We start from the raw sequence: 24,115 nt of genomic DNA on the forward strand, positions 1-24,115 counted from the left end.
GCATTCAGAGAATTGGCCTCCACTGCCATCTGAGGCAGAGAATTCCACAGATTCACAACTCTCTGACTGAAAAAGTTTTTCCTCATCTCAGTCCTAAATGGCCTACCCCTTATTCTTAAACTGTGGCCCCTTGTTCTGGACTCCCCCAACATTGGGAACATGTTTCTTGCCTCTAACGTGTCCAACCCCTTAATAATCTTATACGTTTCGATAAGATCTCCTCTCATCCTTCTAAATGTCCTGCTGCACCATCGACTCATTATTGTTGCAATGAAGAACACTAGTTAATATTTTCTCCTGTTCTTTGGCCATGTACAACAAACATCACCAACGCTTCCTGACTGGAGAAATGGGAGTGAAGTGGGCCAGCAGACATGTTAGCAGGAGCAGGGTTGCCTTGTTAACAGCAGGCGGATGCTAACAACGGCCTGCTTCCTTTCTCATCGTTACTTATTGGCACATCTTTCATTCATTTGTTCTACATCTCCCTGCATCACCGTCTATATCCCTTGTTTCCCTTTCCCCCCCGACTCTCAGTCTGAAGACGGGTCTCGACCCGAAATGCCGCCCATTCCTTCTCTCTAGAGATGCTGCCTGTCCCGCATGTTGTGTCTCCAGCATGTTGTGTCTGTCCGCATGTTCTACCAATTTTCCCTCCACAAATCCAGATAAAATCTAGCATTGAATCCATGCAAAAATAACATTAACATTCGTCTGGGAAGAATACATTTCCAATTTGTGCTCGCAAGTAGATTCAAATAGAGTGTCCTCAGCATCAGCTGTGACTCTTGACGTAAGTTACAGGAATAAAATCAACTGCATGTGTTAACAAGATCGCAGCTGCTACCTTCGATAGTAGCTGTCAGTATATATATATATACACACACACACACACACACACACACACACACACACACACACACACACACACACACACACACACACACACACACACACACATATACATATTATGATGATCGCAATATTCTATTAATAGTCTAGGATGAGCTAAAGCTTCCAACATTGGGCAGTGAGTTTAGTTCATAGCTGCACACAGCTGAAAATGACGCAAATGTTATCAGAGCTTCCTGTGATAATGTTGCATCATTCACTCAACAATAATTTTCCATGTTTAGATTTTGTTTTTGTAACATCATTTCCATAGTGCCGGTGTCAGAACATGTGTAACCTCATTAGAGTCATAGAGTGATACAGTGTGGAAACAAGCCCTTCGGCCCAACTTGCCTACACCGGCCAACAATGCCCCAGCTACACTAGACCCACCTGCCTGCATTTGGTCCATACCTCTCCAAACCTGTCCTGTCCATGTACCAGTCTAACTGTTTCTTAAACGTTGGGATAGTCCCAGCCTCAACGACCTCCTTTGGCAGCTTGTTCCATACACCCACCACCCTCTGTGTGAAAACGTTACCCCTCAGATTCCTATTAAATCTTTTCCCCTTCACCTTGAACCCATGTCCTCCGGTCCTCGATTCACCTACTCTGGGCAAGAGACTCTGTGCATCTACCCAATCTATTCCTCTCATGATTTTAAACACCTCAATTGTGGGTTTAAAAAAAAATCTTCAACAAAAAGTTTAGTTGCTTGTTCAAAGTAATTCAGATTTCAATGACGAGCAATTAGAATCCAATAAATATTTCAAAGATGTCTGAAGAAGGGTCTCGACCCGAAACGTCACCCATTCCTTCTCTCCAGAGATGCTGCCTGACCCGCTGAGTTACTTCAGCACTTTGCGTCTACCAAATATTTCAAAGGTACGGACTGTGGTTGACTGATTAATTCCAAGGAAATCAGAGCTTTCAGAAATGAATTTGGCAGAGTCAGAATAAGTGTAGTAAACTGAAGCAGCCGATCTCTATTTTCAGAACTTACATCATTCAAAATAAGATCTATCACGACTCTGGAATCAAGAATTAAATGAAAGTAATTTCTTTCTGGCCTGTCTCCGCACTTATTCAAACCTGGTCTAAGTCATACTAGGTCATTGATACCTGTGCACAGAAGGAATGTTAGGTGTAAAGCACCTTACATGCTCTTGGTACCCTTCCATATTTCATCTCCCTCTCCCCTGACTCTCAGTCTCAAGAAGGGTCTCGACCCAAAACGTCACCCGTTCCTTCTCTCCAGAGATGCTGCCTGTCCCGCTGAGTTACCCCAGCATTTTGCGTCTATCTTTGGTGTAAACTATCGCCTGCAGATCCTTCATACACATTCCTAAGCATTTAAAAAAGTCTATTCATTGTTGCCTCATCAATATAATCTACTGTTTGGGGCTAAAGTAGGGAGATGGTGTTAATAGTCGACTGGGCTTGCACTTTGTGGCTTTTTGTATCCAACTTTGATTTGATTTTTTGTGATATCAATTAAACAATTTTCTAAACAGTTCTTATGAGGATCCATTATAATATAAAATAAGAGCAGCACAAATTTAGTCTTCAGTGAATGTGCTACAAAATAAATGTTTCCTTGATTGAAACTACTGTTTTTGTATTTACCAATTACAAAAAAAAATTGAAGTGGGTAATCTTCTGGGTGGTATCAGAGAGAGAGAGTAGAAGTATTGTATACAATCCAATCAATCCACAGAGCGGATAAAACTAACCTGTAAATGATATCTGCTTGCAATGCACTGGAAGTGTAATTGTATTCCTCTCCAAGCATCCATTAGAACATAGAATGGTGAAATAAATGAAATGAGCCAATGAAATAAATAAGGTCGAAATTCAAAGGGAGGATAAATGAACAATTACTTCATATCTCTTTCCTAAAAACCATTCCTCAAAAATGAGTTTGCATCAATTGAAAATTGAATGAGAAAATGTTTTGTATTATACTGACTTATGCCAACACTTCAACTTAGATGTTGTTGAATCACACAGGTTAGAATGTCATGATTATGTAATCTCAGCAGGCGGTTATAATTTCTAAATGAAGTATCGGTGTTATCTGTACAAAACTCTCTGTGGTTAGTTACGTTTGCAGAGCTTGTTCAGTATTCATTGTGTCGTGGGTATTATTCCATAATTAGCTCACAATTTCATTAACGAAATGTAGTATTTGCCAGTGCCTTGACTTGTTTCTTTAAAGGTTTCTCTTTGTAAAGGAGAGGGGGGAGCAGGAGGAGGGGGGGGAGAGGAGGGAGGGAGGGGAGAGGGGGGGGAGGATGAGGGAGGGAGGGGAGGAGGGAGATGGTGGGTGGGAGGGAGGATGAGGGAGGGGAGGAGGGGGGAGGGAGATGGTGGGTGGGAGGGGGTGGGGGGGGGGGGGGGGGGGGAGGGAGGAGGGAGGAGGGAGGATGTGTGCCCAAATTGATGTACCTTGTGGGACAGAGAATGTTGTTTCCTGCCCATCGATGTGAAAGATCCAGCCGCAATTCAGCGGGGACTTTTTGGGGCTTGTGATTGATCATGTCTGCACGACCTGGGAAATCTTTAGCGCACCGCTTTACGTTCAATCTTCATTAGCTCTTTTGTTCTGACACGTCTTTCGTTTACAGGGCGATACGCTAAACACAAAGTATCAGGTGGATCTCGGGGATGGTTTTAAGGCCATTTATGAGAACCTCACACTGATGGATGAACCAATTCAGCACGGATACGAGAAACCAGGAATTTACCGTGTCTCTGTCAAAGCTGAGAACTCTGCAGGCTCCGATGAGGCCATGGTGTACATTCAGGTCAACAGTAAGTTGGCGCAACGCATTTTCATTGGTGTGTTAGCGATCACTGGTCGGCGCGGGCTTGGTGGGCCGAAGACCTGTTCGCTCGCTGTATCTCTAAACTAAACTAATCATAAACATATTCATTATAATGTCTGACAATCTTGATGAAAAAAAAATGCTAGGTGGGGATGATGGTATAAATTGTGATGTTTCCCCTTTTTCCCAATATTTTGGAATGCGATGGGATGGTTTTGAAGAATCCATACATTTCAGCAGGACAAACGTTGAACCCTTTTGCTCTTGAGTTTGCACTTTCTGCCACTAGGAATGGAAACCATCCTGTTCAGGAGAGACAAACCTGTCTCTCTGTACTTCTGTGTGTGGGAGAGTCTAGTACTAGAGGTCGTAGCCTCAGAATTAAAGGACCTTCCTTTAGGAAGGAGATCAGGAGGAATTTCTTTAGTCAGAGGGTGGTGAATCTGTGGAATACTTTGCCACTGAAGGCTGTGGAGGCCAAGTCAATGGATATTTTTATATGAGAATGGGGTTAGGAAGGAGAGATTGATCAGCCATGATTGAATGGTGGAGTAAACTTGATGGGCCGAATGGCCTAATTCTACTCCTATCGGCAGGTCAGGCAGCAACTCTGGAGAGAAGGAATGGATGACGTTTCAGGTCGAGACCCTTCTTCAGACTCAAACTGATGGAAGGTGGTGTTGACAGTGCTTTCAAGGGGCACTTACTCACCAATAAACTGCTCACACAGGGCTGCACGGTGGCTTAGCAGTAGAGCTACTGCCTTACAGAGCCAGAGACAAGGGTTCAATCCTGGCTGCGGGTGCTATCTGTACGGAGTTTGTACGTTCTCCCCGTGACCTGCGTGGGTTTTCTCCGAGATCTTTGGTTTTCTCCCACACTCCAAATGCTTACAGGTTTGTAGGTTAAATGTAAAATTGTCCCCAGTGTGGGTAGGATAGTGTTAGTGTGCGGGGATCGCTGTTCGGTGCGGACTCGGTGGGCTAAAGGGCCTGTTTCCAAGCTGTTTCTCGAAACTAAACAAAACTATGCTCAGTTTGGACATTGTCAGAACCACTTGGCTTCAAACTTCATCATAGCTTTAGTTCAAATATAATTCAAAGCAAACACCGTGGACAGCTTGGTTGTAATTATGTATAGTCTTTTCGCTCTCTAGATAGTATGCAGCAAAAAAACCTTTTTCACAGTACAATAACGTAATCAAAGAATAGAATTTGGGAGTTAAAGTGAGGGTGCCAGTGACTCTCCCGAACATTAAAGCAGCATTTGATGAAGTTTGAAGCCAAGGTCATCAGGTCAGAATTGATAGGAGTAAAATTAGGCCATTCGGCCCATCAAGTCTACTCCGCCATTCAATCATGGCTGATCTATCTCTCCCTCCCAACCCCATACTCCTGCCTTCTCCCCATAACCTCTGACACCCATACTAATCAAGAATCTATCTGCCTCTGCCTTAAAAATGTGCACTGACTTGGCCTTCCATGGCAAAGAATTCCACAGATTCACCACCTTCTGACTAAAGAAATTCCTCCTCATCTCCTTCCTAAAAGAACGTCCTTTAATTCTGAAGCTGTGCCCTCTGGTCCTAGACTCTCCCACTAGTGGAAACATCCTCTCCACATCCACTCTATCCAAACCTTTCACTCTTCTGTACGTTTCAATGAGGTCCCCCCCCTCATTCTTCTAAACTCCAGCGAGTACAGGCCCAGTGCCGACAAATGCTCATCGTAGGTTAACCCACTCATTGCTGGGATCATTCTTGTAAAATGGACAATGATCACGAATGAAGTCAATGGGCTCCAATTGTTGGAGTCACATTTTGGACCATGGAAGATGTTTCTGGTTAGTGGAAGCTAATCAACTCGGCTCAGTTACCCCATTGTAAGGATGTCAGGATACAGCACCACCCTTGGTCAGCTTCTCAGCTCCATCATAAGGTGAAATCAATGGGGTTGTTTGCTGATGTCTTCACAGTGTCCAATTTCATTCACGTCCCCTCAGAAAATTAAGCAGTCCATGCCAGAATGCTGAAAGATCAAGATAACATTTAGCACTGGTCTACAGCGACAAGTAATGCCTTGAAAATGCGTGACATTGGCCATCGGCAGCAAAAAATGTCCAACCATCTATCCTTAACCTGTTCAGTGCCATCTCACCCCCCACCGAGTACACTCTGGTCATGGCCAGAAGTGAAAATAAAACTTGGCAGTGGACAGGTTAACATCCAGTGCTTTTCCTATTGATGAGACTCCAACATTTTGCGGCACGGTGGCGCAGCGGTAGAGTTGCTGCCTTACAGCGAATGCAGCGCCAGAGACCTGGGTTCGATCCCGACTACGATTGCTGTCTGTAAGGAGTTTGTACGTTCTCCCCGTGGCCTGCGTGCGTTTTCTCCGAGATCGTCGGTTTCTTCCCACACTCCAAAGACGTGCAGGCTTGTAGGTTAATTGGCTGGGCAAATGTAAAAATTGTCCCTAGTGGGTGTGTAGGATAGTGTTAATGTGCGGGGATCGCTGGTCGGCGCGGACCCGGTGGGTCGAAAGGGCCTGTTTCCGCGCTGTGCCTCTAAAGTAGACTAAACTAAATGTAATAGGTTAACCTGTTTAGTGCAACATCTGAGCATACTCAGGTCAGAATGTTTACATCTCAGTGCCGTTGCCGATATATCCTCGATTTGGCGTAGTTTTGGCTTAGTCAAGTCCTCCTTGATCTAGACCAAACCCGCCAAGCCATGGCCAATAGTGAAAAAAAATCTTGGCAGTGGACAGGTTAACCAAATGCATGCAAGACATGTTTAATACCTTGTTAAGTCAATTCTTGTCCAGATGCTGATTAGTTGCACAGCAATGTTAGATATACCTCTCGGGGCTAGTGGAATCAAGGGGTATGGGGAGAAGGCAGGTGTTGTACTTCGTGGTCCGGTACTTGTTGTACCTTTGTTGTGACTCTGGAAGGACCACGAGTACACATGTTTAAGATGTTATCATGGTGGAGCTTAACTCCAGGCTGTTTATTCCAAGGCCGCCTGGATCCAGAGTGACCGCCTAATCACACCCATCACTTATATACACAGGCATACAAAGTAGTCCTTGGATACACAAAGTAGTCCCAGCAATATCACAACATCCCCCTTGTCTTATATATTACAACATCCCCCTTGTCTTATATAAAATTGTTTTCTTTACCATTCTAGGCCTAAAATATATTTAACAAACAAAACCAAAACACCATTTCTTTTTGCAAACAAAACCAATAACACAACTAAACACAATTGCTTTTTTTTCGCCATCATGGTGGTCACTCCTCTGCGGAATTTCACTCATCGCCGGGTGGTCACTCATCTCCGTGTGGTCACTCACTCCGTGTGGTCACTCACTCCGTGTGGTCACTCCACAGATATATACATTTATATACACAGGCATACAAAGTAGTCCTTGGATACACAAAGTAGTCCCAGCAATATCACAACATCCCCCTTGTCTTATATATTACAACAGCAGGCACTGGTTACTAATTGTGGATGATCAGCCATGATCACAATGAATGGCGGTGCTGGATCGAATGGGCCGAATGGCCTCCTCCTGCACCTATTTTCTCTGTTTCTGTGTTTAATGTGCGCGATGGGTGATTTGCTGACTCCTTTGTCCCGGGTCTCCTCAGCGCCACTGATGGCCGTTCATCTGGAGGTACTGCCAGTCATCCGCAGGAACCAGCAAGTGAACCTGACAGCACTGTTGCAGCCCCGCAACTCCAACCTCACAGTCTTTCAGTGGTGGCTGGGAGACAGCCTTAAGGTGGGTGACGCTTCACGAATGCCTCGCTGATGATGAGTTGCGGCGTGCTGCCACGACTAGCGGAAAGTTAACCATGTTGCCATGTTTTTCTTTGTACCGCCTCTTGCAGCCTCGACTCACCCTGGAAAACAGCCTCATAACCAGCTTTCCTGAGAACAGTGAGATTAAAGTCACAGTCCAGGCTTCCTGTGGGAGCTCCATGGTTCAGGACTCGAAAGTGGTGAGGATATTTGGTAAGTGTAAAACGGTTATTTTCCAAATCTTCGAATACGTCAGCTCCTGAACACTTACACGTTTCAGATGTTATAGTGAACTACTCCATAGTGAGGCCCACCGGAAATTGGAGGAACAGCACCTCATATTTCGCCTGGGCAGCTTGCAGCCCAGTGGTATGAACATCGACTTTTCCAACTTTAGATAGTTCTTCTGTCCCTCCCTTCCCCTCCTCCTTCCCAGATCTCCCACTGTCTTCCTGTCTCCACCTATATCCTTCCTTTGTCCCGCCCCCCTGACATCAGTCTGAAGAAGGGTCTCGACCCGAAACGTCACCCATTCCTTCTCTCCTGAGATGCTGCCTGACCTGCTGAGTTACTCCAACATTTTGTGAATAAATACCTTCGATTTGTACCAGCATCTGCAATTAATTTCTTATACTCCTGTTCCTGATGACCTTGTAGGAGAATGCGAAGGTATTTATTTCACAAATAACTCAAGCAGGTGTGGCAGCACGGTGGCGCAGCGGTAGAGTTGCTGCCTTACAGCGAATGCGGCGCCTTAGACTCAGGTTCGATCCTGACTACAGGCACCGTCTGTACGGAGTTTGTACGTTCTCCCCGTGACCTACGTGGGTTTTCTCCGAGATCTTCGGTTTCCTCCCACAATCCAAAGACGTACAGGTATGTAGGTTATTTGACTGGGTAAAATGTAAAAATTGTCCCTAGTGTGAGTAGGGTAGTGTTAGTGTGCGGGGATCGCTGGGCGGCGCGGTCTCGGTGGGCCGAAGGGCCTGTTTCCGCGCTGTATCTCTAAATCTAAATCTAAATCTAAAAAGGTCAGGCAGCATCTCAGGAGAGAAGGAATGGGTGACGTTTCGGGTCGAGACCCTTCTTCAGACTGATGTAGGAGAATTGTAGGTGAATGCGGTTAGGAGGGAGAGATTGAATGGCGGAATAGACGTAAATGGGCCAAATGGCCTAATTCTATTTCTATTCCTTATGACCTGATGACCAATTAACGTTTTGACAGAAACACTGTCAAACAATACACCGATGAGCCAAAACATTATGACCACCTGCCTAATATGTCTTCGTTGCCCTCGCGCATCGATGAGCCTTGGGCGCCCAACACCCTGTCGCCGGTTTGTGGTTTGTCCCTCCTCGGACCACTGTTGGTAGGTACTCACCACTGCTGACCGGGAGCACCCCACAAGCCTTGCCGTTTCAGAGATGCTGTGACCCAGTCGTCTGGCCATAATAATTTGGCCCTTGTCAAAGTCGCTCAGGTCTTTACTCCTGCCCATTTATCCTGCATCCAACACGTCAACTGTAGACCCGGACACTCTAGGTCTGGACACTGTAGGGCCGCACACTGTAGCCTGAGGGCTGCTGTAGTCCCAGACAGTGTAGGCCCAGAAGCCCGAGCATCGCGTAACGGAGGTTGCATAGCAACCCGCCTCCCGGCCCGGGCAGCCGCTGTTGGTGGAGCGGGATCACGTGGCCGCTGGCTGGGTGAGGTCACGTGGGGGGCGGTGACATCACCCTTTGTCCCTTATTTGGGAGTGAGGAAGTTGGCAACCCTAACCATATACCATCTTAACCTCATTATTTATCTATCCTGCCACCTTTAAGAGTGGTTGTGAATGTGAATGACCATTGAATTCTCCAAATTTTAGGTAACACCACAAACACCTCCCTTTCTCCCCCCAACAATTCTCCCCCACCCCCTGCCCCACTTACCTTTTCTCCCCACACTCTTCCCTTGAACCTTGGCTGACTTTTTCATGCTGGATCACAAGACTAAACTAACCTTGTCTTTTTCAGATCAGTTGGAAGTCCTACCTCTTGAATTTTCTCAGAACATTGATAGTTACAACCCTAATGTCCCAGAGTGGAGAGAAGATATTGGACAGGTTATATCAAGGATTTTGGCAGAGGTATTCGATTAAAATATATTTCCATCGTAGTACGATAGAATGTTGCAGACTTGGACAGGTTGGGTGAGTGGGCAGATGCATGGCTGATGAAGTATAATGTAGATAAATGTGAGGTTTTCCACTTTGGTGGCAAAAACAAGGAGGCAGATTATTATCTCAATGGTGTCAGATTAGGTAAACGGGAAGTGCAACGAGACCTGGGTGTCCTTGTACACCAGTCACTCAAAGTAAACATGCAGGTACAGCAGGCAGTGAAGAAAGCTAATGGCATGTTGGCCTTCATAATGAGAGGATTTGAGTATAGGAGTATAGGAGTAAAGAGGTCCTTCTGCAGTTGTATAGGGGAACCCTGGTAATTTGAGGAAGGACATCCTTGCTAGTGAGGAAGTGCAGCATAGGTTCACGAGGTTAATCCCCGGGATGGCGGAACTGTCATATGAGGAAAGATTTGAAAGACTGGGCTTGTGTTCACTGGAATTTAGAAGGATGAGAGTGGATCATATAGAAACATATAAAATTATAAAACGACTGGACAAGCCAGATGCAAGAAAAATGTTCCCAATGTTGGGGGAGTCCAGAACCAGGGGCCACAGTCTAAGAATAAAGGGGAGGCCATTTTAAAGTGAGATGAGAAAAAACTTTTTCACCCAGAGAGTTGTGAATTTGTGGAATTCTGTGCCACAGAAGGCAGTGGAGGCCAATTCACTGGATGAATTTAAAAGAGAGATAGATAGAACATTGGGGATATGGGGAGAAGGCAGGCACTGGTTACTGATTGTGGATGATCAGCCATGATCACAATGAATGGCGGTACTGGCTCAAAGGGCCGAATGGCCTCCTCCAGCACCTATTTTCTATGTTTCTATATCAATCGAGAAAGGAGAAGGAAAATACCATTTCTACAAATGGTCATTTTTGCTCAAGTTAAAAATATACCCAAGTGTGACAAAGGCTACGTTATCTTCCGGCATCTTTACAGCACATTTCATATCATATCATATCATATATATACAGCCGGAAACAGGCCTTTTCGGCCCACCAAGTCCGTGCCGCCCAGCGATCCCCGTACATTAACACTATCCTACACCCACTAGGGACAATTTTTACATTTACCCAGCCAATTAACCTACATACCTGCACGTCTTTGGAGTGTGGGAGGAAACCGAAGATCTCGGAGAAAACCCACGCAGGTCACGGGGAGAACGTACAAACTCCTTACAGTGCAGCACCTGTAGTCAGGATCGAACCTGAGTCTCCGGCGCTGCATTCGCTGTAAAGCAGCAACTCTACCGCTGCGCTACCGTGCTGCTCTTGAATCACAGAATGATCACAGCACCGACAGAGGATGCCCAACTAATCATTTCCATGTTGGTCCAACCAAGTCCAACCAAGCTCGTCCTACTTCCTTCCCACTGCCTTGGAATTTCTTTCCTTTCCACTACTACTTATATCCAGCCCCTTTCACAAACTAAATTTCAGTATCAATGACTGTTTAGAGACTTAAATATTGGTCAAGTAATTATGCATAAGATAGACACAAAAAGCTGGAGTAACTCAGCGGGACAGGCAGCATCTCCGGAGAGAAGGAATGGGTGACGTTTCGGGTCGATACCCTTTATCAGACTAGTTAGCGATAAGGGAAATGAGAGATGTGGTGAGGTAAACAACAATAGACAATAGGTGCAGGAGTAGGCCATTCGGCCCTTCGAGCCAGCACCACCATTCAATGTGATCATGGCTGATCATCCACAATCAGTACCCCGTTCCTGCCTTCTCCCCATACCCCCTGACTCCGCTATCCTTAAGAGCTCTATCTAGCTCTCTCTTGAATGAAAGATATGCAAAAAAGTAACGGTGATAAAGGAAACAGGCCATTGTTAGCTGATTGTTGGGTGAAAATGAGAAGCTGGTGCGACTTGGGTGGGGAGGGGTGGAGAGAGAGGGGATGCCGGGGTTACTTGAAGTTAGTGAAATCAATATTCGTACCACTGGGCTATAAGCTGCCCGAGCGGAATATGAGACGTTGTTCATCCAATTTGCGTTTAGCCTCACTCTGACAATGGAGGTGACCAAGGACAGAAAGGTCAGTGTGGGAATGGGCAGGGGAATTAAAATGTTTGGCAACCGGGAGATCAGGTAGTTCCAGGCGGACTGTGCAAAGGTGTTCAGCGATACGATCGCCCAGTCTGCGTTTGGTCTCGCCGATGTATACGAGTCCACATCTTGAACAACGGATACAGTAGATGAGGTTGGAGGAGGTGCAAGTGAACCTCTGCCTCACCTGAAAGGACTGGACAGAGTCGAGGGAGGAGGTATAGGGACGGGTGTTGCATCTTCTGCTGTTGCCTAACTAGTCTGAAGAAGGGTCTCGGCCCGAAACGTCACCCATTCCTTCTCTCCAGAGATGCCCCCTGTCCCACTGAGTTACTTTTAAAAAATATATATTTTGTGCAGGCGTAGGCCATTCGGCCCTTTGAGCCAGCACCACCATTTAATGTGATCATGGCTGATCATTCTCAATCAGTACCCCGTTCCTGCCTTCTTCCCATACACCCTGACTCTGCTATCCTTAAGAGCTCTATCTAGCTCTCTCTTGAATGCATTCAGAGATTTGGCCTCCACTGCCTTCTGAGGCAGAGAATTCCACAAATTTACAACTCTCTGACTGAAAAAGTTTTTCCTCATCTCCGTTCTAAATGGCCTACCCCTTATTCTTAAACTGTGGCCCCTGGTTCTGGACTCCCCCAACATTGGGAACATGTTTCCTGCCTCTAACGTGTCCAACCCCTTAATAATCTTATATGTTTCGATAAGATCTCCTCTCATCCTTCTAAATTCCAGTGTATACAAGCCTAGTCGCTCCAGTCTTTCAACATATGACTCCAGCTTTTTGTGTCTATCTTCGGTTCAAGCCAGCATCTGCGGTTCCTTCCGACACAAGTAATTATGCATGATTAGATCACATTTCACCCGTCACAATCAACCAAAGAATGTAACCTTTGCCCTGAAAATTACACTGACAATTTTGTCTGCCCCACGATACATATATTGGTTGTTTTATCGTGCAAGAATGTAAAAATCTGGAAATAAGCTGTGCTTGCGTCTCTCATTATCGCAGACAGCTACAAGACAGGAGCTACCCAACCGTTACACATGTGCTGTCCATAACAACAACTTGGCACATTTCCTTATCCTCTTCCTGTATTCTTGTGAATCTTCCCTTACGAAGTCCATGTTTGAATTCACTGTTCACATTCACATCACACATTATATTTGGAATTTCCTTTGAGGTGCTTAAACTGAGATGATGTTTCATTCAACTTCATATACTGTACGTTGTTAACATTTTGGCATAAACATTTTGGTCTGAAGAAGGGTCTCGACCCAAAACGTCGTCCATTCCTTTGCTCCAGTGATGCTGCCTGTCCTGCTGAGTTACTCCAGCATGTTGCGTCCATCTTCGGTTTAAACCAGCGTCTGCAGTTCCTCACTACACCTCACATTTTGGCATGGTGACCAATTGAAGTGGTGTCCATTTAACAACTATTTTTAATAGCCAGTTCGTTAATAGTTATTTCATCCAGGACACAAAGGTAACTTGCATTCCATCCCATTATTTGAATGGGATTAGAATAATGTCAATGGAAAAGAGTTTAAAATTTGAGTTGAAAGTCAAGTCAAGTCAAGTCAATTTTATTTGTATGGCACGTTTAAAAACAACCCACGTTGACCAAAGTGCTGTACATCAGTTCAGGTACTAAGAACGAACATACAATGGCATACAAACATAACAGCACATACATAAACAGTTCACAACACCCCCTCAGAGGGCCTCAAACGCTAGGGAGTAGAAAGAATGGAGAATGGCTTGTATACACTGGAATTTAGAAGGATGAGGGGGAATTTTATTGAAACACATAAGATTATTAAGCGATTCGACATGCTAGAGGCAGGAAACATGTTCCCAATGTTGGGGGAATCCTGAACCAGGGGCCACAGTTTAAGAATAAGGGGTAGGACATTTAGAACGGAGATGAGGAAAAACTTTTTCAGTCAGAGAGTTGTGAATCTGTGGAATTCTCTGCCTCAGAAGGCCGTGGAGGCCTATTCACGGGATGCTTTCAAGAGAGAGTTAGACAGAACTCTTGAAGATAGCGGAGTCAAGGAATATGGGGAAAATGCAGGAACGAGGTACTGATTGTGACTGATCAGCCATGATCACAGTAAATGGCGGTGCTGGCTCGAAGGACCGAATGGCCTATTCCTGCACCTATTGTCTATTGTCGATATACGTTAATGACTTAGATGAAGGGATTAAAAGTACCATTAGCAAATTTGCAGATGATACTAAGCTGGGGGGTAGTGTGAATTGTGAGGAAGATGCAATAAGGCTGCAGGGTGACTTGGACAGGTTGTGTGAGTGGGCGGATACATGGCAGATGCAGTTTAATGTAGATAAATGTGAGGTTATTCACTTTGGAAGTAAGAATAGAAAGGCAGATTATTATCTGAATGGTGTCAAGTTAGGAAGAGGGGATGTTCAACGAGATCTGGGTGTCCTAGTGCATCAGTCACTGAAAGGAAGCATGCAGGCACAGCAGGCAGTGAAGAAAGCAAATGGAATGTTGGCCTTCATAACAAGAGGAGTTGAGTATAGGAGCAAAGAGGTCCTTCTACAGTTGTACCGGGCCCTGGTGAGACCGCACCTGGAGTACTGTGTGCAGTTTTGGTCTCCAAATTTGAGGAAGGATATTCTTGCTATTGAGGGCGTGCAGCGTAGGTTCACTAGGTTAATTCCCGGAATGGCGGGACTGTCGTATGTTGAAAGGCTGGAGCAATTAGGCTTGTATACACTGGAATTTAGAAGGATGAGGGGGGATCTTATTGAAACATATAAGATAATTAGGGGATTGGACACATTAGAGGCAGGAAACATGTTCCCAATGTTGGGGGAGTCCAGAACAAGGGGCCACAGTTTAAGAATAAGGGGTAGGCCATTTAGAACGGAGATGAGGAAGAACTTTTTCAGTCAGAGAGTGGTGAAGGTGTGGAATTCTCTGCCTCAGAAGGCAGTGGAGGCCAGTTCGTTGGATGCTTTCAAGAGAGAGCTGGATAGAGCTCTTAAGGATAGTGGAGTGAGGGGGTATGGGGAGAAGGCAGGAACGGGGTACTGATTGAGAGTGATCAGCCATGATCGCATTGAATGGCGGTGCTGGCTCGAAGGGCTGAATGGCCTACTCCTGCACCTATTGTCTATTGTCTATTGTCTATAATGATACTAATGTAGTCTTGTTGTTACAGACAACAGGCATCCCTGAAGAACTACTGCTAACTGTGGTAAGAATAGGCTTACCCACCACAGCAGAACTGTACCTGCTTCCGCCACCAGAGAGACCAAAGAGGAAAAGGAATACAACCACTGACAAGGTACCAGCCGTGATGCTGTAAATCTGGTCGTGCAAATATGCGTGAGAACAGCCAATTCTATAGCGTTGATTTTATCAAGGATGATTACTTGAACAACCTGCCAGAGGAGGTAGTGGAGGCAGAGACTATCCCAACATTTAGGAAACAGTTAGACGGGGACATGGATGGGACAGGTTTGGAGGGATATGGACCAAACACAGGCAGGTGGGACTAGTGTAGCTGGGAGTGGGCAAGTTGGGCCGAAGATAGTTCTTCTGTCCCTCTAGATAGAACTGTCCCTTTGGATAGTTCTTCTGTCCCTCTCTTCCCCTCCTCCTTCCCAGATCTCCCTCTGTCTTCCTGTCTCCACCTATTTCTTTCCTTTGTCCCGCCCCCCAGACATCAGTCTGAAGAAGGGTCTCGACCCGAAACGTCACCCATTCCTTCTCTCCTGAGATGCTGCCTGACCTGCTGAGTTACTCCAGCATTTTGTGAATAAATACCTTCGATTTGTACCAGCATCTGCAGTCATTTTCTTATACTACCTGTTTCCACACTGGATCAATCTATGACTCTATTGGTAAATAATGGAGGAGGAAAGGTAAAATATTTTAGTCCAATACTAAATATGCTTTCATAAATTTACGATGAACATCATATCAAATGGCTTATTTTATTTACTCTTTGTGTGGTTATTGCCACTAAATTACCCCATTAATCTGAGTGAGAGCTGCTATGATGTCTGGTTAAAATTGCTGCTCCTGAGAATGATGTTTAGTGACCTTCAGCTCTGCACTTATTCATTCAGTTAATGGTTTTGTTATGCTTTATTTTTCTCCAAACAGGGAATCGATTCTTTAATCGAGGCTCTGACGGAAAACCAAGTAAAGATTTCTCTAAAACCAGGGGTTGAAGTGACTGTCACGTTGGCTGATTACAGGGCAGGTATGGTCACAACACGAGTCGCATTAAAGCAGGCTTGGAAGTTATCGAAATTAAGTTAGGTCCTAATGTAAGGTAGACACAAAATGCTGGAGTAACTCAGCGGGTCAGGCAGCATCTCGGGAGAGAAGGAATGGGTGACCTTTTGGGTCGAGACCCTTCTTCAGACTGATGTCAGGGGAGGGGGGTGGGAAAAAGATAGAATGTAGTCGGAGACAGTGAGACTGGTGGGAGACCTGGGAAGGGGGAGGGGATGGAGAGAGAGGGAAAGCAAGGGCTATTTGAAGTTAGAGAAGTCAATGTTCATATATAAGATTATTAAGGGGTTGGACACATTAGAGGCAGGAAACATGTCCCCCAACATTGGGAACATGTTTCCTGCCTCTAACGTGTCCAATCCCTTAATAATCTTATATGTTTCAATAAGATCCCCTCTCACCCTTCTAAATTCCAGTGTATACAAGCCTAGCCGCTCCAGTCTTTCAACATACGACAGTCCCGCCATTCCGGGAATTAACCTAGTGAACCTATGCTGCACTCCCTCAATAGCAAGAATGTCCTTCCTTAAATTTGGAGACCAAAACTGCACACAGTACTCCAGGTGTGCTCTCACCAGGGCCCGGTACAACTGCAGAAGGACCTCTTTGCTCCTATACTCAACTCCTCTTGTCATAAAGGCCAACATGCCATTAGCTTTCTTCACTGCCTGCTGTACCTGCATGCTAACTTTAAGTGACTGATGAACAAAGACACCCAGATCTCTTTGTACTTCCCCATTTCCTAACTTGACACCATTCAGATATTAATCTGCCTTCCTGTTCTTACCACCAAAGTGGATAACCTCACATTTATCCACATTAAACTGCATCTGCCCACTCACACAACCTGTCCAAGTCACCCTGAATCCTCATAGCATCCTCCTCACAGTTCACACTGCCACCCAGCTTTGTGTCATCTGCAAATTTGCTAATGTTACTTTTAATCCCTTCATCTAAGTCATTAATGTATATTGTAAATAGCTGCGGTCCCAGCACCGAGCCTTGCGGTACCCCACTAGTCACTGCCTGCCATTCTGAAAGGCACCCGTTAATCCCTACTCTTTGTTTCCTGTCTGCCAACCAATTTTCTATCCATGTCAGTACCCTACCCCCAATACCATGTGCTCTAATCTTGCCCACTAATCTCCCATGTGGGACTTTATCAAAGGCTTTCTGAAAGTCCAGGTACACTACATCCACTGGCTCTCCCTTATCCATTTTCCTAGTTACATCCTCAAAAAATTCCAGAAGATTAGTCAAGCATGATTTCCCCTTCGTAAATCCATGCTGACTGTTACTACTATCCAAATGCTCCGCAATTTCTTCTTTTATAATTGACTCCAGCATCTTCCCCACCACTGATGTCAGGCTAACTGGTCTATAATTTCCCGTTTTCTCTCTCCCTCCTTTCTTAAAAAGTGGGATAACATTAGCTACCCTTCAATCCGCAGGAACTGATCCTGAATCTATAGAACATTGGAAAATGATCATCAATGCGTCCACAATTTCTAGAGCCACCTCCTAAAGTACCCTGGGATGCAGACCATCAGGCCCTGGGGATTTATCAGCCTTCAGTCCCATCAGTCTACCCAACACCACTTCCTGCCTAATGTGAATTTCCTTCAGTTCCTCCGTCACCCTAGGATCTCTGGCCACTAGAACATCTGGGAGATTGTTAGTGTCTTCCTTAGTGAAGTCAGATCCAAAGTACCTGTTCACTGTGTACATAGTACACTGTAAACAAATGTAAGAAAATAACTGCAAATGCTGGTACAAATCGAAGGTATTTATTCACAAAATGCTAGAGTAACTCAGCAGGTTAGGCAGCATCTCAGGGGAGAAGGAATGGGTGACGTTTCGGGTCGAGATCCTTCTTCAGCTATGATCACAATGAATGGCGGTGCTGGCTCGAAGGGCCAAATGGCAACTTCCTGCACCTATTTTCTATGTTCCTATGTCCTGCTCGTAAGATTGGTGCAAATTCGGAGCCTGTTGCCGTTCAGTGATCAGAGGACATGGAAGAAGAATTAGACCATTCGGCCCATCCAATTGTATTGATGCATTGAATTTATATATATATATATTATGATGTTGGTCCACAGGGAGTAAATATTAAATGCCAATTCCCATCCATTGATATCATATTTAATCTCATTTGTGAAATACATTTAGAACAATATTTTTATATTAAATTCCTGTTTTTGTACATAAGGATAATTAGTTTTTTTAGGGGACTTGCTCAAGGACAGAAAGCCAAATGTTATAATTTGATATCGGATTATTAGTCTTCAGTATTATGTCACATTTTTTTCCTTCAGTTTCCCAGAAAAACTTTGGAGGGAAAGGTGTGTGGGTGGTCGTGGTGATGTTTGTGATCTGCCTGATGGTCGTGGGAGCTTTCATCTTGCACAAGTTGAAAAGGTAAGTGCTTTTGGTCAAAAGGTTCCAACATTAAATAAAATGTGTAATTTTTTTTTTTTTGAAAGGACTGGGCAAGCTAGATGCAGGAAAAAAATGTTCCCAATGTTGGGGGAGTCCAGAACCAGGGGACACAGTCTAAGAATAAAGGGAAGGCCATTTAAAAGTGAGACGAGAAAAATCTTTTTCACCCAGAGAGTTGTGAATTTGTGGAATTCTCTGCCACAGAGGGCAGTGGAGGCCGATTCACTGGATTAATTTAAAAGAGAGTTAGATAGAGCTCTAGGGGATAGCGGAATCAAGGGATATGGGGAGAAGGCAGGTGCGGGTTACTGATCGTGGATGATCAGCCATGATCACAGTGAATGGCAGTGCTGGCTCTTTTCTATGTTTCTGTGTTTTTGATGAAACAGTCTTGTACCTTGGTCAAGAATGTAACGGCCTAACCCAGCCAAGGAAGCTTCTCCTGCTGGTATCATACAAGATGTGTAGAATGTGATAGAATGAGATAAGTGGAAACCTGATCGAACATTACCTCCAACCTTTTCACTGAGGTCCTTTACCCCTAATAGGAATCTGAGGGGTAAACTTTTTCACACAAAGGGTGGTGGGTGTATGGAACAAGCTACCATTGCAGGAAGTTGAAGGTGGGACTACCTCAAAGTTTAATAAACAGTTAGACAGGTACATGGATAGGACAGGTTTGGAGGGATATTGACCAAGCGCAGGCAAGTGGGACCAGTGTAGCTGGGACATGTTGGCCAGTGTGGGGAAGTTGGGCCGAAGGGCGTGTTTCCACACTGTATCACTCAATGACTGAGGAGTCCATGGTCTGTGTCATTAGGGAGTAGGTTTTAAAAGAGGTCTCTTCCTCCACTGGCAGAGGTTTGCTCAGGCAAAATGGCCACCAGCGTGTCCTGCAGGAAAGAACATAATGCATTCAGGATAGCCTTCAGAATGAGATATTCCATGTTGAAGAGTGCGTCCAATTAATAAGTGATCAAGATGAAGAGACTGCAAAGAGAGGAGGGAGATACAAGGAACCACAGATACTGAAATCTTGTGCAAAACACAAATTGCTAGAGGAACTCAGTAGGTCAGGCAGCAACTAAGGAGGAAATGGATAAGTGACATTTCAGGTCGGGGCCCTTCTTCAGACTGTCCTAGTTCATCAGTCATTGAAAGTTAGCATGCAGGTACAGCAGGCAGTGAAGAAAGCCAATGGAATGTTGGCCTTCATAACAAGAGGAGTTGAGTATAGGAGCAAAGAGGTCCTTCTGCAGTTGTACAGGGCCCTAGTGAGAGCACACCTGGAGTATTGTGTGCAGTTTTGGTCTCCAAATTTGAGGAAGGACATTCTTACTATTGAGGGAATGCAGCATAGGTTTACTAGGTTAATTCCCAGAATGGCAGGACTGCCGTATATTGAAAGACTGGAGCGACAGGGCTTGTATATTCTGGAATTTAGAAGGATGAGAGGGGTCTTATTGAAACAAATAAGATTATTAAGGGATTGGACACGCTAGAGGCAGGAAACATGTTCCCGATGTTGAGGGAGTCCAGAACCAGGGGCCACAGTTTAAGAATAAAGGGTAGGTCATTTAGAACAGAGATGAGGAAAAACTTTTTCACTCTGAGTTGTGAAGCTGTGGAATTCTCTGCCTCAGATGGCAGTGGAGGCCAATTCCCTGGATGCTTTCAAGAAAGAATTAGATAGAGCTCTTAATGATAGCGGAGTCAAGGGATATGGGGAGAAGGCAGAAACGGGGTACTGATTGTGGATGATCAGCCATGATAACGGTGAATGGTGGTGCTGGCTCGAAGCAATGTTTATTTTATGGGGTATGTGTCCGAAATACAGCCAAAACGGTACACGGTAGCGCAACAATTTGAACGAAACGTGATACTGCACACCGCTGGCAAATGGTGAGTAAGGTGCCCCTAAAAGTGTTTTGGCTGTATTTCGGGAACATACATACATATATATATATATATATTTTTTTTTTTGTGTATGTATATATATATATTTATGTGTATGTATATATATATATATGTGTATATATACAAGATAAGATTTTTAGTAATATAATATAGATAGCTGGATAAAGCAAATGCTAAAAATACAGGGATAAACTGTCCTCTGCATATGTTTGGCCTTTAAATTACCAACAACGACAATTCTCCGCAATGCTTTCTATCCAAGTATCGGCATGCTCATTGAATTTTAGCACTAGTTGCACTGAGAGATGGGAGCACTTCGTTTGATTTATGCCTTGGAACTTGGGATTGTAAAGGTCACTCATTCGTCCTGGACACGATCATAAAAAATAACTGAAGTGCTTGTTCCTTACCACATTGAACTGTGTTGATTGGACAGCAATGAGGGCTTCATTCTGACCCCAAGAACCGTCTCTAAAAAATCAATAGCTGATTGATAGTGATCCATGTAAGCAATTGAAGATGGCACATCATTAGAGAAAATTATAGATGTACACTACATGTATGTGGCAACATTTATGAACTTATAATACATCTCAAATTACTTAGCAACTTATAAAGAACTAGACCGTGGACCCGTTGGGCCCAAACCTCTCACTCTCTTGCCCCCTCCCCCTCCCCTTCCCCTCTTCCCCCCCTCCCCCTCCCTCTCCCCCTCCCCCCTCCCCTTCCCCCCCTCTAACGTCTCTAACGTGTGCAACCCCTTAATAATCTTATACGTTTCGATAAGATCTCCTCTCATCCTCCTAAATTCCAGTGTATACAAGCCTAGTCGCTCCAGTCTTTCAACATATGACAGTCCCGCCATTCCGGGAATTAACCTAGTAAACCTACGCTGCACGCTCTCAATAGCAAGAATATCCTTCCTCAAATGTGGAGACCAAAACTGCACACGGTACTCCAGGTGCGGTCTCACTAGGGCCCTGTACAACTTCAAGTCCAAAAGCACATCATAGCATTTCAAGACCAAATTACATGCAGTGCAAATCCAGCATCTGTAATCTTTTCCATTTATTTTCATAATACAGTAAACCCTCATTATAACAGACCATAGAGTGGGAGAATGGTGTCTGTAATTGCCGATTAAGGTCACTCATTCCTCCTGGACTATAACAAAATAACATAAGTGTTTGTTCCTTACCACATTGAACTGTATTGATTCAGCAACCATGAGAGCTAAGTGAGCATTTGGTAAAGGTTTATAAAATCACAAGAGGTATAGATTGGGTAGATAGGAAAAAAACCTTTTGTTGACACAAAATGCTGGAGTAACTCAGAGGGACCGGTGGATTGAGGCCCTTCTTCAGACCCGAAACGTCACCCATTCTTTCTATCCAGAGATGCTGCCCAGCCTGCTGAGTTTAGTTTAGTTTAGTTTATGGATACATCGTGGAAACAGGCCCTTCGGCCCATCGGGTCCGCGCCGACCAGAGATACCCGCACATTAGCATTACCGTACACCCACTAGGGACAATTTTTACATTTGCCCAGCCAATTAACCTTCAAACCTGTACGTCTTTAGAGTGTGGGAGGAAACCGAAGATCTCGGAGAAAACCCACGCAGGTCACGGTGAGAACATGCAAACTCCGTACAGACAGCGCCCGTAATCGGGATCGAATATGGGTTTCCAGCGCTGCATTCGCTGTAAGGCAGCAACTCTACTGTTGTGCCACCGTGACCGCCCTTGTTACTCTAGCATTCTGTGTCTAACTTTGTACATAGATACAGTACGTGACGTTTCAGGTCAAAACTCTTCTTGAGAATATCCGTACGGAACTGAGCCTAGAATCCAGGTGAGTTGAGGCGAGGATTGGCGGAGTCATTGGTCGTGGCCCGCGGGTGGCTGGAGTGCAGGTGAGAGGCGGCGGTGGCGGCGGCAGGCGCGGCCTGGCCACGGCAGAGGAAGCTGTGTGGGCCAGTGGTGGCAGCAGTGGCTCCGGTCAGGAGGCAGGTAGGGAGGCAGCCCAGCCTAGCAGCAGTCAGGAGGGCGGTGCGGGCCGGTGGTAGAGTTGGCAGCCTGGCCTGGTGATAAAGGTCGGCAGGCCCAGCCTGGAAATTGCCAGGGTTGGCAGTGTGGGCCGGGGGTGGTGTTGGCAGCCTGGCCTGGTGATGAAAGTCAGTAGGCCTAACCTTGTAGTTGCCAAGGTGGTGGTGTGGGCCGGGGGTGGTGTTCGCAGTCCAGCCTGGAAGTGGCCTGGGTGGTGCTATGAGCCAGGGGTGGCATCAGTAGCCCTGACTAGAAACAGGTGAGGAGGCAATGTGTGGGAAATGGCGTTGGCAGCCCGGCCTAGCAGTGAAGGTCGCTAGGTCCGTCCAAAGGTTGTGACTAGGGTTGCCAACTGTCCCGTATTTGCCGAGACATCCCGTATATTGGGCAAAATTGGTTTGTCCCATATTAGGTCCGGACAGTGTAGGTCCAGACACTGTAGGCCTGGACACTGTAGGCCTGGACAGTGTAGGCCCGGACACTGTAGGCCTGGCCACTGTAGGCCCGGACACTGTAGGCCCGGACACTGTAGGCCCAGACACTGTAGGTCCGGACACTGTAGGCCTGGACACTGTAGGCCCGGGGGCCGCTGTAGGGCCTGGACAGTGTAGGCCCGGAGGCCCGGAGGCCCGGGCGCCGCATAATGGGGGTCACGTAGCAACCTGCCTCCCGGCCCAGGCGGCCGCCATTGGTGGAGCGGGAGCACGTGGCTGCTGGCTGGGTGAGGTGGAGCGGTGACGTAACCTTTTGTCCCTTATTTTGGAGTGAGAAAGTTGGCAACCCTAGTTCTGACTGTCTTCCCTTTCTATATTTAACATATTTAACAGACCACACTTCCTATTCCACACAGCTGGGAAAGACCCCCCACTGATGCACAATTTCAACTTCCTTCTGCACACAAGTCACTATTCCAATGTTTCTGATGCCAGGGAATTGCTGACAGAGTTATTGGCAAGCTTCGTGAATTGGAAGAGGTTTTGTTCAATTCACTTAGCAGTCAGACTGTTGATGGAGACCGGGGCTTCTACGACCCCAACACAACACAGTGGTAAGAAAAAATCCCAGACAAACTACAGAAACTGGAAATCGGAAATAATAATTGAAAATGCTGGAGATTCTCAGATGATCCGGTAACATTGTTGGAGAGAGAAACTTCTGTTCCTTCTGTTGGAATGGAAAAGTGAGAACACAGTTTAAGGTTGCAGAGAGGGGGCGGAATGGGGATGGGAGAGTACAGACCAAGAATATACAGGCAACGTCAATACCATTGGAGGGTGATGAATAATTGTTAATCAGAGTTGACCTAGCTGGAGAATTGCGAATAGGGGGAGATGAATTAGGTCAATAAACAAAAGGAAAATAAAAAGTTATTTTCCTGATAATAGACAATAGACAAGAGGTGCAGGAGTAGGCCATTCGGCCCTTCGAGCCAGCACCGCCATTCACCGTGATCATGGCTGATCATCCACAATCAGTACCCCGTTCCTGCCCTTCTCCCCATATCCCTTGACTCCGCTATCCTTAAGAGCTCTATCTAACTCTCTCTTGAAAACATCCAGGGAATTGGCCTCCACTGCCTTCTGAGGCGGAGAGTTCCACAGCTTCACAACTCTCTGTGTGAAAAGGTTTTTCTTCATCTCCGTTCTAAATGGCCTACCCC

At 45.5% G+C, this 24,115-nt stretch overlaps 1 protein-coding gene across 5 annotated transcripts in view; it reads left to right on the plus strand.

Moving 5' to 3' along the window:
• Nucleotides 1–24,115, plus strand: part of sorcs2 (sortilin-related VPS10 domain containing receptor 2) — a 658,785-nt gene that overhangs the window by 625,387 nt on the left and 9,283 nt on the right. For all 5 annotated transcript variants that reach the window (XM_078407113.1, XM_078407120.1, XM_078407131.1 and 2 more), the window contains 7 exons: nucleotides 3,519–3,705; nucleotides 7,380–7,513; nucleotides 7,623–7,746; nucleotides 9,553–9,665; nucleotides 14,967–15,092; nucleotides 15,917–16,016; nucleotides 18,370–18,472. In XM_078407113.1, coding sequence (XP_078263239.1) covers nucleotides 3,519–3,705; nucleotides 7,380–7,513; nucleotides 7,623–7,746; nucleotides 9,553–9,665; nucleotides 14,967–15,092; nucleotides 15,917–16,016; nucleotides 18,370–18,472 — 887 coding nt within the window. The remainder of the gene's footprint in view (nucleotides 1–3,518; nucleotides 3,706–7,379; nucleotides 7,514–7,622; nucleotides 7,747–9,552; nucleotides 9,666–14,966; nucleotides 15,093–15,916; nucleotides 16,017–18,369; nucleotides 18,473–24,115) is intronic.

The sequence above is a fragment of the Rhinoraja longicauda genome, chromosome 1 (assembly GCF_053455715.1).
Source record: "Rhinoraja longicauda isolate Sanriku21f chromosome 1, sRhiLon1.1, whole genome shotgun sequence".
NCBI lineage: Eukaryota > Metazoa > Chordata > Chondrichthyes > Rajiformes > Arhynchobatidae > Rhinoraja > Rhinoraja longicauda.